At 46.4% G+C, this 20,636-nt stretch overlaps 1 protein-coding gene across 1 annotated transcript in view; it reads left to right on the top strand.

The window, feature by feature from the left end:
* LOC126249092 (uncharacterized) overlaps positions 1-20,636 on the top strand; it is a 78,974-nt gene that overhangs the window by 16,921 nt on the left and 41,417 nt on the right. Inside the window, exons 2-4 of the mRNA XM_049950743.1 lie at positions 1,047-1,118; positions 1,233-1,286; positions 6,678-7,195. Of these exons, the coding sequence (XP_049806700.1) occupies positions 1,047-1,118; positions 1,233-1,286; positions 6,678-7,195 (644 nt within the window). The remainder of the gene's footprint in view (positions 1-1,046; positions 1,119-1,232; positions 1,287-6,677; positions 7,196-20,636) is intronic.

Here is a 20,636-nt window from a genome sequence, read left to right as displayed (position 1 = left end):
GTGCACCCTGGAGCAGGCTTTCAGGCGTTTCCTAGCTCCCCTCGGACCGAATGGCAGGGTGCGGGTGGCACAGCCTCGCCTGTTGTTAGGCTCCCCACCTCGTCGCATACGTCAAAATGGGGTCCTCCCCACGGAGGGCGGAAGCCTTATAACACAACCCTACGCCGATTTGCGGGGGAGGAATGTGGTGTCACCGCCAGACACCACACTTGCTAGGTGGTAGACTTCCTAGCACTCGCCCCAGTTGTACAGCCGACTTTGCTAGCGATGGTTCACTGACAAAATACGCTCTCATTTGCTGAGACGATAGTTAGCATAGCCTTCAGCTACGTCATTTGCTACGACCTAGCAAGGTGCCATTACCAGTTACTATTGATGCTGTAAAACATGTACCGTCAAGAGCGATGTTCACCAATTATGAATTAAAGTTAAGTATTCCAGCAGCTACATCCTTTTTTTGTTAGTCTCATTTCCTTGACCTGTTCCAGACCTCACGCCAGCCTGTGTGAGCTAAAACGCGTGCCTTTCGGCTTCCTCTCATAGTGGGTTGGCTGTCTTGCCAATCCACAACATGTTCAATGTTTGTTTGTGATATATCTGTTTTTGACAACTGTCTACACAGACGGCTGCGTCCATTAACGGATTGTGTGTATTTTCTATGTTCTGTGTTATATCTGTTTTGGATCGCAGTCAACACAGACTACTGCAGCCTTTAACGGATTGTGTGTGTTCAATGTCTTTGTGTTCAATGTTCTGTGTTATATATGTTTTGGACCGCGCTCAACACAGACTGCTGCATCCTTTAACACATTCTGTGTCTGTGTTATGTGTTTGCTGTGTTTGTCAATCTGTTTTGGACCGCAGTCCACAGACTGCTGCGCCATTTAACGGATTGTGTATCTGTGTTATATGTTTTCTGTGTTTGTCAAATATCTGTTTTGGCTCCAGTCCACAAACTGCTGCGCCCTTTAACAGATTGTGTGTGTGTGTTTTACAGATTTTTTTTCCATGCTGGATATTATACTCAATCTTTTCTGTCTTTCTAGAATTCATCCCTCGCATGTTGGCTGAGCTAGCCCATCAGCTAGAGGTCGAGAGGGCTGGAGCACAGTGCGAATGTAAGTACATTTGTTCACGTAGTTCTTAGATAAAATAATTTCGTGTAATATATATTGGTTTTCTAAGTGCCTAGATTGAGCTGTCTGAGACATATTCTTTTCTTTTCTTTCTAGATGATTCTATGCATAGGGAGGGAGTCGCCGAGGGTGTCATGCAAGCAGAGCAAGGTGGGGGTGAAATCCCTGATTAGGCTCACGAGATAGCGGCCGCTGCGGAAGAAGAAGAAGAATCCGGAAGGCGCAAGCGTATGACCCTTTTAGATGAGGCGGAGGATACACCTGAATGGCTGAGAGACCTGATCATTACAGCAAATAATTACCATTATTTAGTCTTATTATTTATTGTTTTACACCTAGATCATTAAACTTATTTTTTCTTATTTATATTACAGGCGTGTCACACGAAGTACATCGTGTATCTAGAGCGGTGGTTGTGGGGGTGGGAATTGGCCGCACACCACAGAGACACACAGCATCGTGTATAGCGCATAGCGCCGATCGCTGCTGCGCGAGAGGCGGCAACAGCACTTCCCCCCCTCCCACCCCCCACCCCCCACTGAAGCAAGCCCTCTGGCGACCTTGGGCAACTGAGCCAGTAGAAGAACAAGAAGAAGAGCATCTGTCTCCCACCTCACCGGTCGGTAATGCGTATATCAAACCCTGGGAACCATTGCCACAGCCCGGTTGTTCCCACCGACCATCACCACCTCCGCCGCCTCAGACTCGCCCCCACCATCAGCGAAGGGTGTATGTGTGCTTTCCCTACAGCTGACGCATCCTCACGAGCCCCGTCATCGACGGGATGGACTCCTAGTTGTAGTAGTAGTAATAGTGTTATATCCTAGCCAGTAATGCCAACCGAGCCCGCTGCCAAAAAGGTTGGCAGCATCAAAGTCCGGACGCCGTCCGCATAAGCAGCGCCAGCGAGACAGGAAATCGCCGAAAGTCTGCGCGCGCCACCGCTGGCTTCTGGGTTTCTTAAGCGCTGGAGTCGCGAGCGCTAGGACAGTTCTGGATTCGCCGCTCAGTTGTATACTCGCCACCGAATTGTGTACCTGCTAGTCAGTTGTGTGTTCATCGCAGCAGAGTTGTTGTTTGTCGTCAGCCGACGCTGACCTAGCCGCTCCGACTCGAACTAGACAGATTTCTGTAGACCATGTTCACCACTGTGTTCTGTATCGTCGTTAATAAAGATAAGTACCGACTTTCATTTAATCCGAGTGTTTGGGATTTCATCTTTCTGTTCACTGTTCCAGCGGACTGGTCGGCCCGCTATTAAACGTGTGGCGGTGACTTCGTAGGCCGTTTCTACAGCGAAGTGTTGTCGCTACGAAGGCCGTCACAAAACTGGCGACGAGGACTTCTGAACTCGTGTGCAGGGCTGGTTCAACTTGTTTCTTGAGATAAAATTTTGGGGGCTGGTTTAATTTGTGTTCACTATGTCTGCCGAATTACAACAGTTGATCTTGTTACAGAGTCAGCAAATACAAAGTCTGGTGGAAGCAATCGCCAAACAAGCGGCTAATCCACCACCACACAAGGAACAAGCACAGGCAGCACCGCCTTTTCGTGCTTTTGAGGCATCACGAGAAGAATGGCAAGAATATTTCGCGCAGTTGCAGGCGCACATGTCAGTCTACAAAATCACAGGTAATGAGCGGCAGCTTTATTTAATTTCCACTGCAGGCGTGGAAGTCTATAGATTACTTTGTAAGTTGTTCCCGGAATCCAAGCCAGAAGCTTTAGACTATGACGTTGTTGTTACCAAGCTTGCTGAGTATTTCGAGTCGCGAGTTCATGTGGCAGCGGCCAGATTCAAGTTCTTCAGATTAAAGAAACTGCCACATCAATCTAATAAACAGTGGTTAACAGATTTACGGGGCCTCACCCGTCAGTGCCGATTTAATTGTGTGTGTGGAGCTTCCTACAGTGATGTCATGTTACGAGACGATATTTCTCAAAACATTGCAGATTCTCGTATTCGTGCTGCTATCTTAAAGTTGCCTGACCCGTCATTAGAGACTGTGATGAACATTATTGAAGCCCAAGATACTTTTGACTATGCTGAGTGTGAGTTAGATCAGCCATGTATTTCTCAAATTGCCTGTGCTAAGCAAGTTATGTCACGCCCGCGGCCCCACCGGCAGAGTCAGACTGTAAACACTAGCCGGCCGCGTCATGTTAAACACATTCGTCAGCCGCGTGTGCAAAATGATAGACTTAAGTCTTGCCCTAAGTGTGTTCTTGCTCATCCTCGTGAACGTTGCCCGTTACGAAACGCGGTTTGTCACTTTTGTCAAAAGAAAGGACACATCCAGACTGTTTGTTTGCGTAAACGCAAGAACAATTCTAGTGCTGCCCAGCCCATGGATATTCATGTTCTTCAAAGCCAGCCCGCCCAGAAGGTCGCGTTTAAAGACTCTTCCACGGTTCGTGTGGGTAATAAACTTGTTCGCAATAAGCCACCCGCCCAGCCCTCTGCTATGCGGCCCAAGCGTAATTCAAACGCTGTAACAAGTAATGTACAGACTGCAAGTGAAGCGGGAGTTGTTGTTCCACCCGCCCAACCCACGAGTTGTCGTAAGCAGCGAACACGCGCTAAACGCGCTGATTTTGTGTCTTCCGCCTCCGCTGCACCGATCCAGAGACAGTGTAATAAACTATTTGTGAAGCTACGCATCCAGGATAAGACCTTCAATTTTCAATTAGACACTGGTGCGTCTGTGACTCTCATAAATAGTGCTACGTATGCGGCTATCGGCCGCCCTAAACTTTCAGCGGCAAAACATTCTTTGGCTACTTATAGTGGAGAACACATTCCTGTGTTAGGTGTATGTAGCGTGCCAGCCACATTCCGGGGCAACACAAAAACAGTTTCATTCACAGTGCTCCGCGCTACAGACAGTGTAAACATTTTCGGATTAGACTGTTTTGACTTGTTCGGCCTGTCTATCCAAGACAATGTGTTGCAACTTAATTCTGTTGTTGTTCCTCAAGACAGCATAACCGACTTGTGTAAACGATACAGTGACATATTTAAAGACGAACTCGGTTGTGCTGCGAACTTTGCCGCCCATATTACGTTAAAAGATAATGCTCAGCCTCGATTTTTTCGTGCTCGTCCAGTGCCTCACGCCCTCCGGGCACCTGTAGAAGATGAACTTCGTCGTTGGCACAACAACGGTGTTATTCAACCCGTTTCAGCGAGCCAGTGGGCTTCTCCCTTAGTTATTATAAAGAAACCGTCTGGCAAGTTACGTTTGTGTGCTGATTTTAAGTCGACAGTTAATCCTCAGACTGTCATTGATTCTTTTCCTTTACCTAGACCGGACGAGCTGATGGATAAGTTAGGGGAAGCTCGTTTCTTTTCCAAAATTGATCTCCGTGAAGCATATTTGCAATTGCCCCTCGACGAGCAATCACAACAGTATTTTGTCATAAACACGTCGTTGGGGTTGTTCCGTTTTCTGCGTTTGCCTTTTGGTTGTGCGTCAGCTCCAGCTGTTTTTCAGCGTTTTTTGTCCCAACTTTTGGCTAATGTGCCATCGTGTTGCAACTATTTAGACGATATTGTTGTGTCCGGTCGGACGCCTGCTGAACATTTCCGTAATTTGGAGTGTTTGTTTACAGTGTTGTCTCAGGCAGGCCTACGTTGCAACATCGATAAATGTTCATTTTTCCTTACGGAGATGGAGTATCTGGGACATGTTATTAATGCTCAGGGCATTCATCCCTCCCAGTCACATTTAGCAGCTATTCGTGATTTGCCCGCCCCTCGCAATCTACATGAATTGCAAGCAGTTCTTGGCAAATTGACATATTATATTAGGTTTATACCTAATGCATCACAGATTGCTGCACCGTTGCATCGTCTCCGCCGTAAGAATGTTCCGTTTGTGTGGTCAGCTGATTGCCAATCAGCCTTTCAGCAGCTGAAAGAGGCTTTATTGAATGATCGTTGTCTGGTCCATTACGACCCTAACAAGCCTCTGGTGTTAGCTTGTGATGCTTCTTCTTTCGGCCTCGGTGCTGTGTTGTCTCACCGAGTCGGTAACACCGAACGTCCTATTGCGTTCGCATCTAAATTGCTAAACAAAGCTCAGAGTAATTATAGCCAATTGGACAAGGAAGCGTTGGCTATTGTGTTCGGTGTCAAAAAATTCCATCACTACCTCTATGGTAGACCATTCTATTTAGTAACAGATCACAAGCCCCTGACGTCACTGTTTCATCCGTCTAAACCAGTTCCTCAGCGGACAGCTCAGAGACTACAACGTTGGGCTCTTTTGTTATCACAATACCAGTATGAGATACTGTATCGCCCTACAGCTCAGCATGCAAACGCTGACGCGCTTTCTAGATTGCCGATTGCTGCGGATGATGTCTTCGATTCCTTTGGCGACTCTTGCCATCAGATTGACGCCGATGAGCATCAATCCCTCCGGGATTTTCCGATTGATTATCGTCAGGTGGCACGTGAGACAGCTACGGATCCTCATCTGAGTTTACTATTACGTTTTGTTCAACGTGGTTGGCCGTCCAAGGCAAAGGACATATCGGATCCTGTGGTTCGTCGCTATTATCCGCAACGTCATCTGTTGTCTGTTTCGCACGGAGTTTTGCTGTTACGCACCGAGAATGACCAGCTTCGTGTAGTGGTTCCCCAAGTGCTCCAATCCAAGGTCCTCGACTTGTTGCATCAAGTTCATTGGGGAGTGGTCCGCACCACGCAGCTTGCCCGCCGTCATTGTACATGGATCGGTATTGATAAGCAGATTACGCAGATGTCTACAGATTGTTCGACGTGTGCCGAACACCAAGCTGCTCCGCCTCAAAGCTATTTTGAGTGGGCACGCCCTGCCGGTCCCTGGCAGCGAGTACATATTGATTTCGCTGGTCCATATTGGAATTCTCGTTGGCTCATCGTGATAGATGCATTTAGTAATTTTCCGTTTGTTGTGCCCATGCAGTCTACAACGTCTGCACAAACTATACAGGCGTTGACTTCAATTTTTTGTATTGAGGGTCTTCCAGAAGTTTTAGTGTCTGACAATGGTCCACAATTTACCTCTGCTGAATTTGAAAGTTTTTGTTCTGCCAATGGCATTCGCCATGTTCTTACTCCGCCGTTCCACCCTCAATCGAATGGTGCAGCGGAACGTTTTGTACGCACATTCAAGGATCATATGGACCGCCTTCGTGCTACGCACTCTCGTCAGCAGGCCCTCATCACGTTCCTGTCGTCGTACCGGACCACGCCACGCGACGGCCCTTCGCCTGCGGAGCTTCTCCACGGCCGTCGTCATCGCACTCTACTACGGTTGTTGCACCCCCCGGATCGACCCGCCGTTTCTGAGCATCGCACGCGTTTTCAGCGCAACGACGCCGTTTTTTTCAGAGTTTATCACGGTCGCCGTCGTTGGGAACGTGGTACCGTGATAAGTGTCCAGGGTCGCGGTTTTTATACTGTTCAAGGTGCTACTGGGGTGCACAGGAGGCATCAGAACCAGTTGCGCCGCGCTGGCCACCCGGATTCTGCCGCTCGTTCTTTGTCCACAGATTTGGTCCGCGGCGGGTTCCAGCCGCGCCTTCCGACTTCGCTGCCGCCCCCAAGGCAGCAGCAGCAGCTGTCGCCGATACCACGCCGACAGCCCGTCCCGTTGATGCCTCCCGCGCAGCTTCATACGGGAGCGCCCCGGGTGGTCGCTCCGGCGCCTGCGGTCCCTCTTCAGTCGCCACCGCCTTCGGAGCTGATGGACGTCGACCCCTCAGCCGGGCCGCCTTCCCAAGCGGTGGCTGTGCAGCCTGTACTGCAGCCGCTTTCCTTGGGCACCCCCAAGGAGTCTGACACCGCAGCGCCTTGTCCGGCGCCCACTCAGCAGCCGTCGACGCAGCGTCAGGAGACGCTGCCTCTCTTCGTGGGTCCCGACGCCCCGTCGCGTCCAGTACCAGAAGCTGCGCCCGTGGTCACAGGCGTGCACCCTGAGCTCGGTTTTCAGTCGGTGTTTCCCGAGGCCCCGCGCAGCCAATGCTGGGGTGCGGACCGGGGACTGCCACCGACAACAGTCTCCGCCCCGGTCTCTTCTGCTACGTCTGCGGCCAGACCCCTCCCCCGCCGTCGACGCTCGCCACGTCATTATTCAACGACGGTGCGGCGATTTGGGGGGGAGGAGTGTTATATCCTAGCCAGTAATGCCAACCGAGCCCGCTGCCAAAAAGGTTGGCAGCATCAAAGTCCGGACGCCGTCCGCATAAGCAGCGCCAGCGCCGCAAGTCTGCGCGCGCCACCGCTGGCTTCTGGGTTTCTTAAGCGCTGGAGTCGCGAGCGCTAGGACAGTTCTGGATTCGCCGCTCAGTTGTATACTCGCCACCGAATTGTGTACCTGCTAGTCAGTTGTGTGTTCATCGCAGCAGAGTTGTTGTTTGTCGTCAGCCGACGCTGACCTAGCCGCTCCGACTCGAACTAGACAGATTTCTGTAGACCATGTTCACCACTGTGTTCTGTATCGTCGTTAATAAAGATAAGTACCGACTTTCATTTAATCCGAGTGTTTGGGATTTCATCTTTCTGTTCACTGTTCCAGCGGACCGGTCGGCCCGCTATTAAACGTGTGGCGGTGACTTCGTAGGCCGTTTCTACAGCGAAGTGTTGTCGCTACGAAGGCCGTCACAAAAAATAGTAATATTGATTATTCTATGTCTAGTGGTAGTGCTCTCCCCCATCCTATTGATAGTGAAGGACATCAGAATAACGGTATAACGACCCCTCTAGAATAATCAGCAGTTGCTAGGGCATTTGAGGGGCGCATCTCATTCACAAGGATTGGGAATCTGGGAGGGAGGTATCGCGACCCTGCGGGTTTTAGAAGCATGCCTCCTTGTCTTGGAGATCGAGCTCCTCAAAGTCCTAGACGATCCGAGATTTAACGCCATTAAATGCAGCACAGTACCATGTTGCGAGTTGAATCACTCACCTAAACATCCAGGTGATGGATGCAGAGGCTACAACTCTGCACTATATATGGGGTGGTAATGGCGTTATTTCTCGGAGCACATCCATTGGATGGATAGAGCGTCTGCCATGTAAGCAGGAGATCCCGGATTCGAGTCCCGGTCGGGGCACACATTTTCAGCTGTCCATATCGAGGAATAACAACAACACCTGTCGGCAGCTGAGGTTGTCAGTTAGTCATCGTATATTCAATTAATTTCGAAAAGAGGGCGATCGCGAGTAATAGATGTCGAAGACTGCAGTAGAGTTTATGAAGCCTATTTATTTGGGGATGTGCATACTGGATATCTCCAAATTCTATATGTACCACTTCCACTACGAGTTTGCGAGACCTCATTTCATAGAACCAAAGTAACTTTATATGGATACAGACAGCTTTGTCTACTGGATCAAGAACTGTGATCCATATGAAGTAGTTAGGTGCCATGGTAAAGAATTCGCCACGTCTTCTTATGACGTCGATAATCCTTACAGTATTGTACCTAAGAACAAGAAGGTTATCGGTCTCACCAAAGACGAGGCGAATGGTTTATCGATTGTAGAGTTTGTGGGATTGAGGTCCATAAAGTATGCATATCGTTCAATAGACGGGGACATCCAGAGGCGGGCAAAGGGTGTTAGATGTGTGGCATCTTGCGCTTTCACGGCTGAAGACAATTTGCAGTGCCTGTATGCTCGCAGCGTTCAATGCGTTTCTCCGCACATCGTTTGACAAACTAGTATTCGATCGTGAGGCCACGAAGTGTACGCTGTGCTGCAATCTAAAGTCGGATTGTCTCCTCATGACGATAAAAGAGACATTTGTGAGGATGCGGTGAAAATCCTCCCATACTCATACTATTTACTTGAAGCGAAAGTAGAGGTGAGGGACTCAGTGCAAACAATAATCCATCCATTGCCACTAGCAGACGTTGGAAATCGTCCAAGGAAGTCAATCCCAACACTCTGAAAAGGCGTTTCGGCTGGTGGAATTGGTATGAGTGGGCCAGGTGGTTTCTGAGAAACTGCCTTTCTCCTCTGGCACTCTAGACAGTGCAACACATCGTGACGCACACTCCTAAATAAACCTGGCCAGAAAAATCTCTTGCAGATCCTATCGTATGTCTTAATAAATCCTAAATATCAGGAATCAAGTGTGTCATGGAATTTCTGTAGAACATATAAGCGCATGTGTTTAGGAATCACTGGTAGCCACCTCTTTCCAAACAGATCAAAGTTTTTCTTCAAAGTAATCAATAACTACCTTAAATTGTCCTTTCACATCCTCTGACCGATTTAAGGCAAGCGTGATTTGAGATATCTTGGCGTCCATCTTCTGTTCAACAGAGAGATCCTGGAGTGCAGCGAGACAGTCACTATCTTCATCAAAGTCTTGATGGTCTTCCACAGGGTTTCTTGAGAGACAGTCAGCATCTTGGTGTTTTCTTCCACTTTTGTACATTATGGTAATATCATACTCTTGAAGACATAGTGCCCACATGGTGAGTCGTCGTGTTGGATCCTTAAGCCCTGTCAATCAACAAAATCAATGATGGTCTCTAACAATTGTGAATCGCCTTCTATAGAGATACTGTCGAAATATGCACATGGCCTGGATCACAGCAAGATATTCTCTTTCTGTAGTTGAGTAGTTTCTCTCGGCTTTTGTAAGTGCCCTAGAAGCATAGGCTATAACCTTCTCGTTTCCATCCGAAATCTGCATCAGAGCAGCACTGATCCTGTACCCACTGGCATCTGTGTGTAGTTCTGTAGGCGCTCTCTCATCATACAGACCAAGTACAGGGTCAGTCGTCACAGCTTTTCGCAGCACATCGAAATAATCTTGTTGAGCACCACCCCAGGTAAATTTAACATCGGCTTTTAACAACTCTTGGAGTGGCCTGGCTTTGATACAAAACTCTTTGATAAAACGACGGTAATAAGAACACAATCCGAGGAAGCTTCTCACATCTCTAATACGTTTAGGAATATGAAATTCCGTTAAAGCTCTTACCTTTTCGGGGTCTGGCCTCACGCCTTCGTTTGACACAAGGTGCCCAAGTATTTTGATTTCTTTTGCTCTAAAGAGACACTTTCTTGGATTAAGTTTCAGTCTTCCTTGTTGGAGACGCTTAGGAACGGCCCTCAGTCTTTTTATATGTTCATCAAATGTCTCTGAGAACACTATAATGTCATCTAAATAACAAAGACACATCGTCCACTTCAGGTACCTTAGAAGATCATCCATCATCCGTTCAAAAGTTGCTGGTGCATTACACAAACCAAACGGCATTACCTTCAACTCATACAGGCCCTCAGCGATGATGAATGCAGTTTTCTCTCGATCAGCCTCATCTACTTCGATTTGCTAGTATCCCGAGTACATGTCCATGGTTGAGAAAAACTTAGCCCCCTTCAGACAATCTAGTGTATCGTCAATTCGTGGAAGAAAGTAAACGTCCTTTTTAGTTATCTTGTTAAGCTTCCTGTAATCAACAGAAAAGCGCCAACTGCCATCCTTCTTCCTGACGAGAACCACTAGTGACGACCATGGTCTCTGTGAAGGCTGAATGATGTCATTCTTCATCATTTTCTCTACCTCGTCGTGAATTACTCGACGTTCCATTGCTGACACACGGTATGCTCTCTGGTTTATTGGTTTATGGTCTCCAGTGCTAATCTGGTGCTTCACCGTCGATTTGTCTAATTTGCCCTTCACATGTGGATTGAAGCATTCAGAGAACTCTTGAAGAATGGCAACTTCTGTTGTTCCTTAGTGTGATAGTCGAGTTAGAAGATCTTGTCTCGTAGTGGTAGAGCTAATTTCATGCACAGCCTTGGCATTGGAGGTTTCTATGACGATCAGCTGTTCTGCAATTAACGGCTCAGCGTTTGCTATGCACATGCGTCTTGGATGGATCTGCGGTTCTCGGTGACAGTTAACTATCCACAATTCACCGAATCCGTTCTGAAACGAGACGACAGAGGCTGGGATGACCAAGTTATTCTTCAGTGGTATGCTTCTCTTACATTCCACGACAAGACCCGTGGGTTGATGCATGGCATGACACATGACAACTACCTTTCTAGCGCTGACTGCAGGAATGATCACTTCATCCAACACACACAGTCTCCACACACGCGGATGCACATCTTCCTGTCCACAGTATCTCATCTCGTCTAGCATAATCTTCGAGCGCCCACAGTCTATAATTGCTTGAGAAGCTTTCAAAAAGTCCCATCCGGGAATGACGTCATGACTACACTCTTGTAAGACGATGAATTCTAAGGGCTGTGTATGGCCACTTATACCAACACGAATGACACATCTTCCTGTAGGTTTTACATATTTCCCATTAGCCACCTTCAGCAGAGATGTTTTGTTGTCGACGAATACGGTTTTCTGCAACTGGCAACGATACTTCTCCGAAATGACTGAATATGATTCTCCATAGCCCACAAGAGCTTGGGCTGGTCGGTCATCCATGAGGATATCGACGTAGTTTCTTACCATTTTTGTAGTGATCGACGGCGGAGGATTTTTCCCTTCGGCGGCCTCGCCTCCAAGGAAGGTCGCACCCTTTAGTTTTCCAGGTTGCGGCGGCTAGGTGATCGGCTGGAGCTTCTAAACGGCGGTGGAGACCTTGCTCGGCGTTTTGGGGAGCGGCCTCTCCAGCTGCTAGTTTGCGGCGATGGTGACCTATGGCGTCCTGCACCCACATCTTCTTGTTCATTTTCGTCGTCCCGCGGTTGGCGTCGGCTACGATCGGTCTGCCGTCTTCTGGCGCGGGCGTCATCAAACATCCGACGCCTTTCTCGACAATAGCACTCCACATGTCCCGGTCGTCCGCAGTGGAAACATACTGGTTGGTTATCCTGGGTCCTCCAGATATCAGTCTTCCTTGGTGCCCAAACAGCTTCCTCATACGGCATTGTAGGATCGTAACCTCGTCTGTGTCTCGACTTTTTTACCGATTTAAAGGGAAATGAAGGACGAAAAATTGGGTTCAATGTCTGTTCCACTTCCTCCCTTATGACCTCTTGAAGCGTCTCGTTTTTTTCCTCGCCGTGCAATCCAAGTGCCTTCTGAACTTCCTCTCTCACTATCTGTCGAAGAACACTTGTGAAATCAGTTTCTTCCTCCATCACAGACATCGATACGACGTGCAGAAGCCGTTCAAACTTCTTCCGTGTAATTCTTTTTTGATGCATTGTCTCGATATACTGGCATGAAGTCGTCTGCCGTCGAAACCTCCTTCAGGAGTAGGGCTTGATACATGTCCTCACCAACACCCTTCATGAGATGTGCAACCTTATCTTCCTCCTTCATTCGAGGATCCACTATTTTACACAGCTCCAAGATGTCTTGAATGTAGGATGCTGTCGTTTCTCCTGGACGCTGTACCCTGCACTTTAATTTATCTTCAGCTTTGCACTTCTGCCGTTGTGTGTCGCCGAAATACTTGCGCAGTTCCGCCTGGAATACTTCCCAGCTTGTGAACTTCTCCTCGTTGTTCACATACCATTGCTTGACAGTACCCTCCAAGTAGAAAAATACGTTAGCCAAACACACGGTGTCATCCCATTTGTTAAATTTACCTATACGCTCATATACCTTCAGCCACTTGTTTGGGTCTAGGCCAATGTCACCAGAGAAACCAGAAGGATGTCATGTGGTGGCACACAGTTGCTGTCTTCGTGACGTCCTCTTCTTCTTCTGTCTCCGATAGATTGCGATCTGTTGAATATGGCTCGAACTCGGGTTTCTCGCCACGTAAACGGCGGCTCTGTCGTGGACTGACGGGAGCCACTGTGTCATCGATAATGTGCGCTGTCACAAGTTCGAATACCCAGCGCCTCCACCAGAATAATGTCACGTGAGGAAGGTGTAAGTAGATGAATGACGAACACTAACTTCACTTAACGTAGGTTTATTCAGGACTTGCACATACAAGAGCGCGGAGCGAACTGCCTCCGACCATAACATACACGGTATATACAGGGTGTTACAAAAAGGTACGGCCAAACTTTCAGGAAACAGTCCTCACACACAAATAAAGAAAAGATGTTATGTGGACATGTGTCCGGAAACGCTTAATTTCCATGTTAGAGCTCATTTTAGTTTCGTCAGTATGTACTGTACTTCCTCGGTTCACCGCCAGTTGGCCCAATTGAAGGAAGGTAATGTTGACTTCGGTGCTTGTGTTGACATGCGACTCATTGCTCTACAGTACTAGCATCAAGCACATCAGTACGTAGCATCAACAGGTTAGTGTTCATCACGAACGTGGTTTTGGTTCAAATGGTTCAAATAGCTCTGAGCACTATGGGACTTAACATCTGTGGTCATCAGTCCCCTAGAACTTAGAACTACTTAAACCTAACTAACCTAAGGATATCACACACATCCATGCCCGAGGCAGGATTCGAACCTGCGACCGTAGCGGTCGCTCGGCTCCAGACTGTCGCGCCTAGAACCGCACGGCCACTCCGGCCGGCGTTGAGATAGGAGTTCGTTGCAATGTTACACTCGACACGGATTGTGCTGATGGGGAGTATGTCCGCTGTTTGATATGACTTGTAAAATTTACTTGGATCCTTCTTTAAAACCTGTCCTTTTGTGAAACCCAACAGGTGCCCTATTGAACCTTTCTGGTTAAAGTCAATCGTTGCATTTACAGTCCTTATTTCAGATTTAAGTGTATTGATGTTTGCACATAGTTGAATACTTTTTCAAGACTGTTTTAAGACTTCGTTTAAATCGTCGATATCATATGCACCCGGTTCTACTTCCACAATATCTTTTTCACCATTAATATCCAGATGCAGTTTATTGTTAGTCTCAGTGATATTTGGGATGCTGTTGTACGTCTCCAGTCCAATCAACGCAATACTTAATTCACCAACGCTCAAATCAATTACCGGGAAGTAATTTGCACGCAATACAGATGATCGTTCTTTTAACGTAAAAGTGTACGAAATTGCATCAGAACCTCAACTGATGAATGAATGTTTAAACCTCCTCCTTATATAGCGTGCTTCTTCTTCTTCTTCTTTGTGAACGTCAAGAGAAACATGATGCATAGATGTCCACAGAGGTGTGCATTAAAGTCCTGATAGCGTCGATAATTGTAGAGTGAAGTATTGTTGTAGTTCTTCTGGTGGCTACAGTTCACCAAGTGAGTCGAAATAGTAGATAGTACCCGCATCTTTCATAACATATGACACCCAGTGGGTGCCGGGGCCTCCAGCAACATCTAAATTCACAATACCGCAGTCGCCAGTTTTCCACATAGTCTTCGGTAATGTATCGCACATAAACACGCCACGGAATCTTGGTATCTTGAATTTGCCTCTAACAAACTTAAGAGGATCTGTATTTGTGAGTGGTCGATCTGGTAGGATCGCCAATGGGCTTATTTTTTTTATTTATGAATAGACCAAGCCCTTCCCTGTACGGTTTCATGTATAGTCCTTTTCCGATGGCTGCAGCTTCCATCATGCGGTTATGTCTTCTTGCCTCTTCTAACTGTGCTTGGGAGTTTTGCGCGTTCTTGACCGTTCGAGCAATAGCTGCAGCACCACCAGCGAAGGAACCTACTGCCAAGAGCGCGTGAGGGCCGGGATGAGAAATGGAATAAAACCGACAGATGTCTTGGGTATTGGTAGAACTCGAGGTGCTTTAACCGATCTTCTTCTTCTTCTTCTTCTTCTTCTTCTTCTTCTTCCCGCACCTTTCTGCTTCAGTGCGTTTTTAGCTGCATACATCGCTGTCAGGATACAGTTCTTGAAAGAGCTCTGCTTAGCGCCCTTGTCTTTCTTGTATAGCGCACAACGTGCAGCATTCATAACTCACTTGAAATTCATCACTCCTAAGCTCAACTTAATTTTTCCACGCATAGTTTATCAACTGCAAATGCTGCAATGCGTTGACCTATACCAATATCCTTTCTTCTCCCTATCGCCTTAGCCTTATTAGCTAAAATCCTATCTGCAATGTGACGACTTGATAGATGTTTATTTGCAGCGTATGCAATGATGTGTTCCATACACGCTTCGTCGAGCACATTAACTCCCTTTTCACCTCGCACCAAGCGTTTCTGAAGCTTTGTCCCAGGTCCACAGTAGTTATACCCAGGGATGTGTAATTCCACTGGCAGTTTGTCTAGATTACCACCACCTCCTCTAACGCGTCTCATAGCACGCATGTTACGCTACTGTGGTGATTGTGGACTATACACACCCATTATATAGCAAATCGTCGGCATCAATCCAGCTGTTTTGTGTAGCAGGAAAACCAAGCCATTTGACTAGTGCTTTATTTCTCCGACGTCTTATGACTCTCTCCGCGAGAAAAACGTACGGTTCTGAGCTTTTCTGCAACTCCTCGGTGTAGAAGCAGCCTGCAATTTCTTCACCTTTACTATCCTTCAATATATAAGTTTTAGGATTCGTTCGTAGCACCTTTGAAACTGTAAATATCTCAGTTGACCAGTTCGGTAGGTATGATTTCTCAAATGCCTCTTGTATTTTGAGATACGTACCAAATCACTTGCGTGGATCCAGCATCTTAATGCGATAGTACACCGTATCCATCAGTCCATTATCACGACCATGGATTGGTCTCATTTTTATTGTGCTATGTTTGCTTCGATTATACTGAGCAATTATTTCTGGGAGGATATCTGTCCATTTGTATGAACCGCGAAGGTTAAAACCTATCCACATTCGATCTTTTATTGCTCTGTTCAGCTGCTCCACGATACTTGCCTTCAGATGAGTGAATGTTGAGTAGTGATGTATTCCGTACCGCTGCAACACGGTCTTGAAATACCTATTGTAGAACTCCCCACCGTGATCGGTTTGGAGGTTGTCTGGGCATCGGTTCTTCCCTGTCTGTAGCGAACGCTTTTTGTTTTGACAGGTAATGCCCAGGCAAATTTGGTGTATGTATCAATAACCATTAAAATGTACTTGAATCCATTATTCTAATGTGAATGTTCCCTCATATCTACAAGATCAGCTTGCCACAAGTCATCCAAAGCTTTAATCTTAATATGCCTACGAGGGTATGTTTTGCACGCTGGTTTGTGCAGTTCTCGAACTAGTGTCTCCATACTTATTCGATGATACTTCTCTCTCTAAGCTCAGAGATTATTAAAACAACCTCATTCGAATGAGCTGTATTACCTGCAGTAGCTGATGCCATGAGCAACCGTAGTCGATCTATTAGCTCCTTGGGGTCGTCATAATATATATGCTGAGGGATTCGATTGTTCACTGCTTTATGCTCAACGTCAATACCATCACCTGCTGCTGCTGCTGCTGTTGTTTTCGCCTTCATGTATTGGTTTTACATTTCTTGTTTCTCAGGCTTTTCGTGATCTTGTGTACACCAGTCATGTGCAGTATTTCAGGATATGTTTCCCTATCATTAACTGAATAATTTATAAGTTTTTTGGTAGGTCTTAGGAAAATAAGATTCATTAAGCCGGGTGTTCCCTCAAACTGTCTGTCACCAATCTGTATTGTGTCATCAGTTACAGTTATAGGATGCATACCCAACATGTACGGTCTTGCCCTGCTAACGCCAAATGTTCTATCTGACCGGGGGTGTGACGAACAATGAATTCGTCAATGGCAACATCTTCGTTATCGGCTGTTTTTGTTTTTGCTGAGAGCTGCCGGAGATATTCAGTAACCGGCTTAAAGGTCTCTCTTAGTGTTTGTTATCGATCCATATCCCGTAAACTCAGCAACCGTAATTTCTTACGAACTGCTTTCCGCGCTTGAATCACTTTCTGCTTCGTCGACATCTCGGTGTATGCTGATCAGACATCTCTGCAACATGGGGCTTTATATATCCGGTCTTTTATTCTTCCTCTTACTATGTACTGCGCACCCTTCTCAACAACAAGAAACTCTACATCTATTTTCCCTTCAATAGCCTCGACCTTTTCAGTTAAGTCGGCTACTTTGTTACCGACTACATTAACTAACTCATTTAACGCATTCACCATTCTCAAAAGAGTCTGGTAGTATGTCTCTAGTCCCCTGCGCATACCTCCAACTTTATGCACAAAAGTCTGAATTTTCGCATCCATGTACAGGCAAATGTTCTGTCTGTGTACACCCATTCTCTCGGGTTGAGAGCTAGACATACGAGCGAATTTGTCCATGGTGTAGCGTAGACTGATGTACTAACCTCTCTTACCGTGCTATATATGCAAAAACTCTTGAAAGTTTCGCCTGTACCTACCATCACTCAGTTTTCTTGTTTTATCAATAACGAGAAACCAATATTGTGAATGATTCCAGCAATCTGCACATATCTTTACAAAATAACTGAACGACCTGTTCGTTCCAACATGTGCCTGGTAAATGTATTTTAAATTCAGGTTGTCTTGTTTGAAGGCTATAATGAGGTTTGCGTTATGCCTAATCAGCTGTTTGGGGATGCTGGAATATATTTGGCTTAGATAAAATACAGCAGCACCCATATGATTGGTCTTGGTTTTCCACAGCAACATCGTCAAATATGAAGACTGTGTTTGGCTCTGCTTTTTCAGGTGGAGGTATATCAGCGCTTTCACTGAATGTCGTGTATGTAACACATTCTACACCGCGCAATATCTCTTGCAATAGCTGATACTTGGGTTGAAACAGCGTTTTTGAAAATACATGGTTCAAATGGCTCTGAGCACTATGGGACTCAACTGCTGAGGTCATTAGTCCCCTAGAACTTAGAACTAGTTAAACCTAACTAACCTAAGGACATCACAAACATCCATGCCCGAGGCAGGATTCGAACCTGCGACCGTAGCGGTCTTGCGGTTCCAGACTGCAGCGCCTTTAACCGCACGGCCACTTCGGCCGGCATTTGAAAATACACAAACATGTTCAAATCGGACTCCATCTACATGTGTTAGCAGAGCCACGAGGACATTAGTCTTCCCACAATTGGATGGACCTACAATAATTGCTCGTATATTATCTGGAAGGAGAATTCCATTCTTCTTGTTCGTCTTCAGATCTTCTTTTGCATCTTCACAGGACCAGTCACCGACGACAAAGTCCTTGTGATGAGTGTTTTACCCACCATGTCATGATACTAACTACGCCAGGTTCCCACAGGTAGTTGACATATATAGAAAAGTACATTGGAAAGGATAATAATATTATGTGTAGCCACTATAGTTCCATCACTTAACCAACTGAGCTATATTGATTACACAGAGAAAACAGCTATGTATTTTACCCATGAAGAGTAACTTGATCAATTATCATCTCAATAACTCGAATAGCATTGAAAAAAATTAATAATTATAATACTTTGATTATGATGAGAGAGGTATGAAATAAAATACAAACACTGTTTGAGATTATATATACATAATTTTTTATTTAAATATCATACATGGGGTGTAGTATTTCAGGAATATCATTATCTTATTCTTCTTCGCACCTGTACAGTATTTACCAAATAAAGCTTTTTGACATGCAACAAATTCAGTGGGTATCTCCATCAAGCCAATAGATGCCTCGCAGTACTCAGGTTTTTTACACACGCATTTAATCTGTTTCTCTTTAGGTTCAGCGTTCATGTGCGGAAATAGGTGCTGCTTAAGATCGTCAGAATGTACACTGTGCACACGTAGGGAGTTTACAACATCAGTGTATGCAGAGTCTATGCTAGGCAACCAACAATTCAGCCTGTCCAATGCAAGACTTATGGCACTGTCCAGATCGTATAACTTCATAACTGAGGTATGTCTTAGATAATCACAGTTGTCACCCGATTTCACACATAATGCACAGTCATCGTACACTGTTGTAATAGAAAGTGTCACACTGGTAAGGCGAATATCTTGGGGAGAACGAGTTGGATAATACTCTGTAGTCATATGCTGATTGATGTATCGCTCTCCATGACATATTTCGTCCCAGTCGAACTCGGAAATTGGCACTTTAACACACTTGGATACATTTTCAATCTCTATTCTCTCATGCAAGCCCCAGACATGATGCGCTTCTATAGCAATGTTCACACGCTTCGATCCACTGGGAGTTAAACTGTATGTGGAGACGGAAAGCATAGGTACACTCGATGCCTCCTTATCCACTACTGTACTCTGTGGTTCCACTATCACAGGGATGTTCTGCTGGGATAGGTCATATGTTGGGACCAGTACTGACTTCCATCTTGGTGTTTATCACCGCCAGCAGCAGCATTCGATATGTCGGCAGCAGATCGGGTGCCATCATCACACAAATCGATGAGTGGGACGGACAACAGCAACTACTAGTACTGCTCCAGTAAGTGGGCTATATGGGCTACCGGATCCCATGTGGCCGCTACTGGTTCAGACGCGCTGAAGGCTGTTGCTGCAGCTCTCGACAAGATGGCAGTCGAGGTTGCTATAGGTCCGGACGTGGCAGCAGAGCTTGGCATGTTGGCGCTCGACCCTTTCGAACAAAGACAAGGAAACATTAGACATGGACCACGACGCGAAAACAATGAATAATGATAATAATAATAATAATAACAAGGCTAACTGGAGAGAAAGATGTGATGTGGTATGCTTACTTTTCCATTTAATCCTGTTCTGCTTGATTGTGCTGCAGTGTGACTGCTGTTGATGCTTCATGGTTCTTCTTCTGCTGCTGCTGCTGACTGACTGAGGTCCCAGAGCTGCTGAGTCTCCCCTGTACCCTCTCCAAAGACGTAATCAGATACTGCCATCCTACTGGTTGAAATCTAACACGTGACAGGATTAAGGGATCCTATTGGGTCCTGCCATTTTCCCCCACCCTAGACTGCCATCTTTGATTATGTCATGGAACTGACGACAGTGCACTATGGTTGTGGTACTATGTACTAGACCACTTGGGCCTTGTGGTGAACACACTGTTTCCTGCCATCTTGGATAACGGTACTAGCATCATCAGCTGACGTCATGTACGTCATCTTGGACGACAGTGCCCTCCGCTGATGGTTGTGTGTTATAGGTCAGTTGGAGTCTGGACCTCATAGTGAACACTCTGGATGGTTGTACTGCATTAAATTGTCTAACTAAAGACTGGTGCATGCAAAATAATAAAGACTTATATCCAGCACTAGTCGAGTCCTTTTTCCACGAATCCCTAGGAGGGGTTGGCAGTCAGGTGACTTAGGTTAGTGGGGGTAGCCCAAGTGACCTATCTTCCTGCGATTTTCTTATGTTAATAGAGGTAGCTGTGGGTGATGCATTATCATGTTGGGATTTGAACTTCCCGCCATTTTTCTGATTGAGGAGAGTGGTGGGGAGGGGGTGTTAGGTTAGTGGAGGTAGCCCAATTGACCTATCTTCCACCAACATTCAAACTGCCCGCCAAACACCGCCATCTTGGATGACGTCATGGCTGCCATCTTGGATGACGTCATCGCCGCCATCTTAGATGGCGTCATCGCCACCATCTTGGGTAACGGTAGTTTGGGGGTAGAACATAGTTTGTCCCAATACTATCCTGCATTCCTCAGTGTCTTC

Source organism: Schistocerca nitens, chromosome 3 (assembly GCF_023898315.1).
Source record: "Schistocerca nitens isolate TAMUIC-IGC-003100 chromosome 3, iqSchNite1.1, whole genome shotgun sequence".
NCBI lineage: Eukaryota > Metazoa > Arthropoda > Insecta > Orthoptera > Acrididae > Schistocerca > Schistocerca nitens.
The sequence above is the reverse complement of the archived record's forward strand: the minus strand, read 5'-3'. Positions and strand labels throughout refer to the sequence as shown.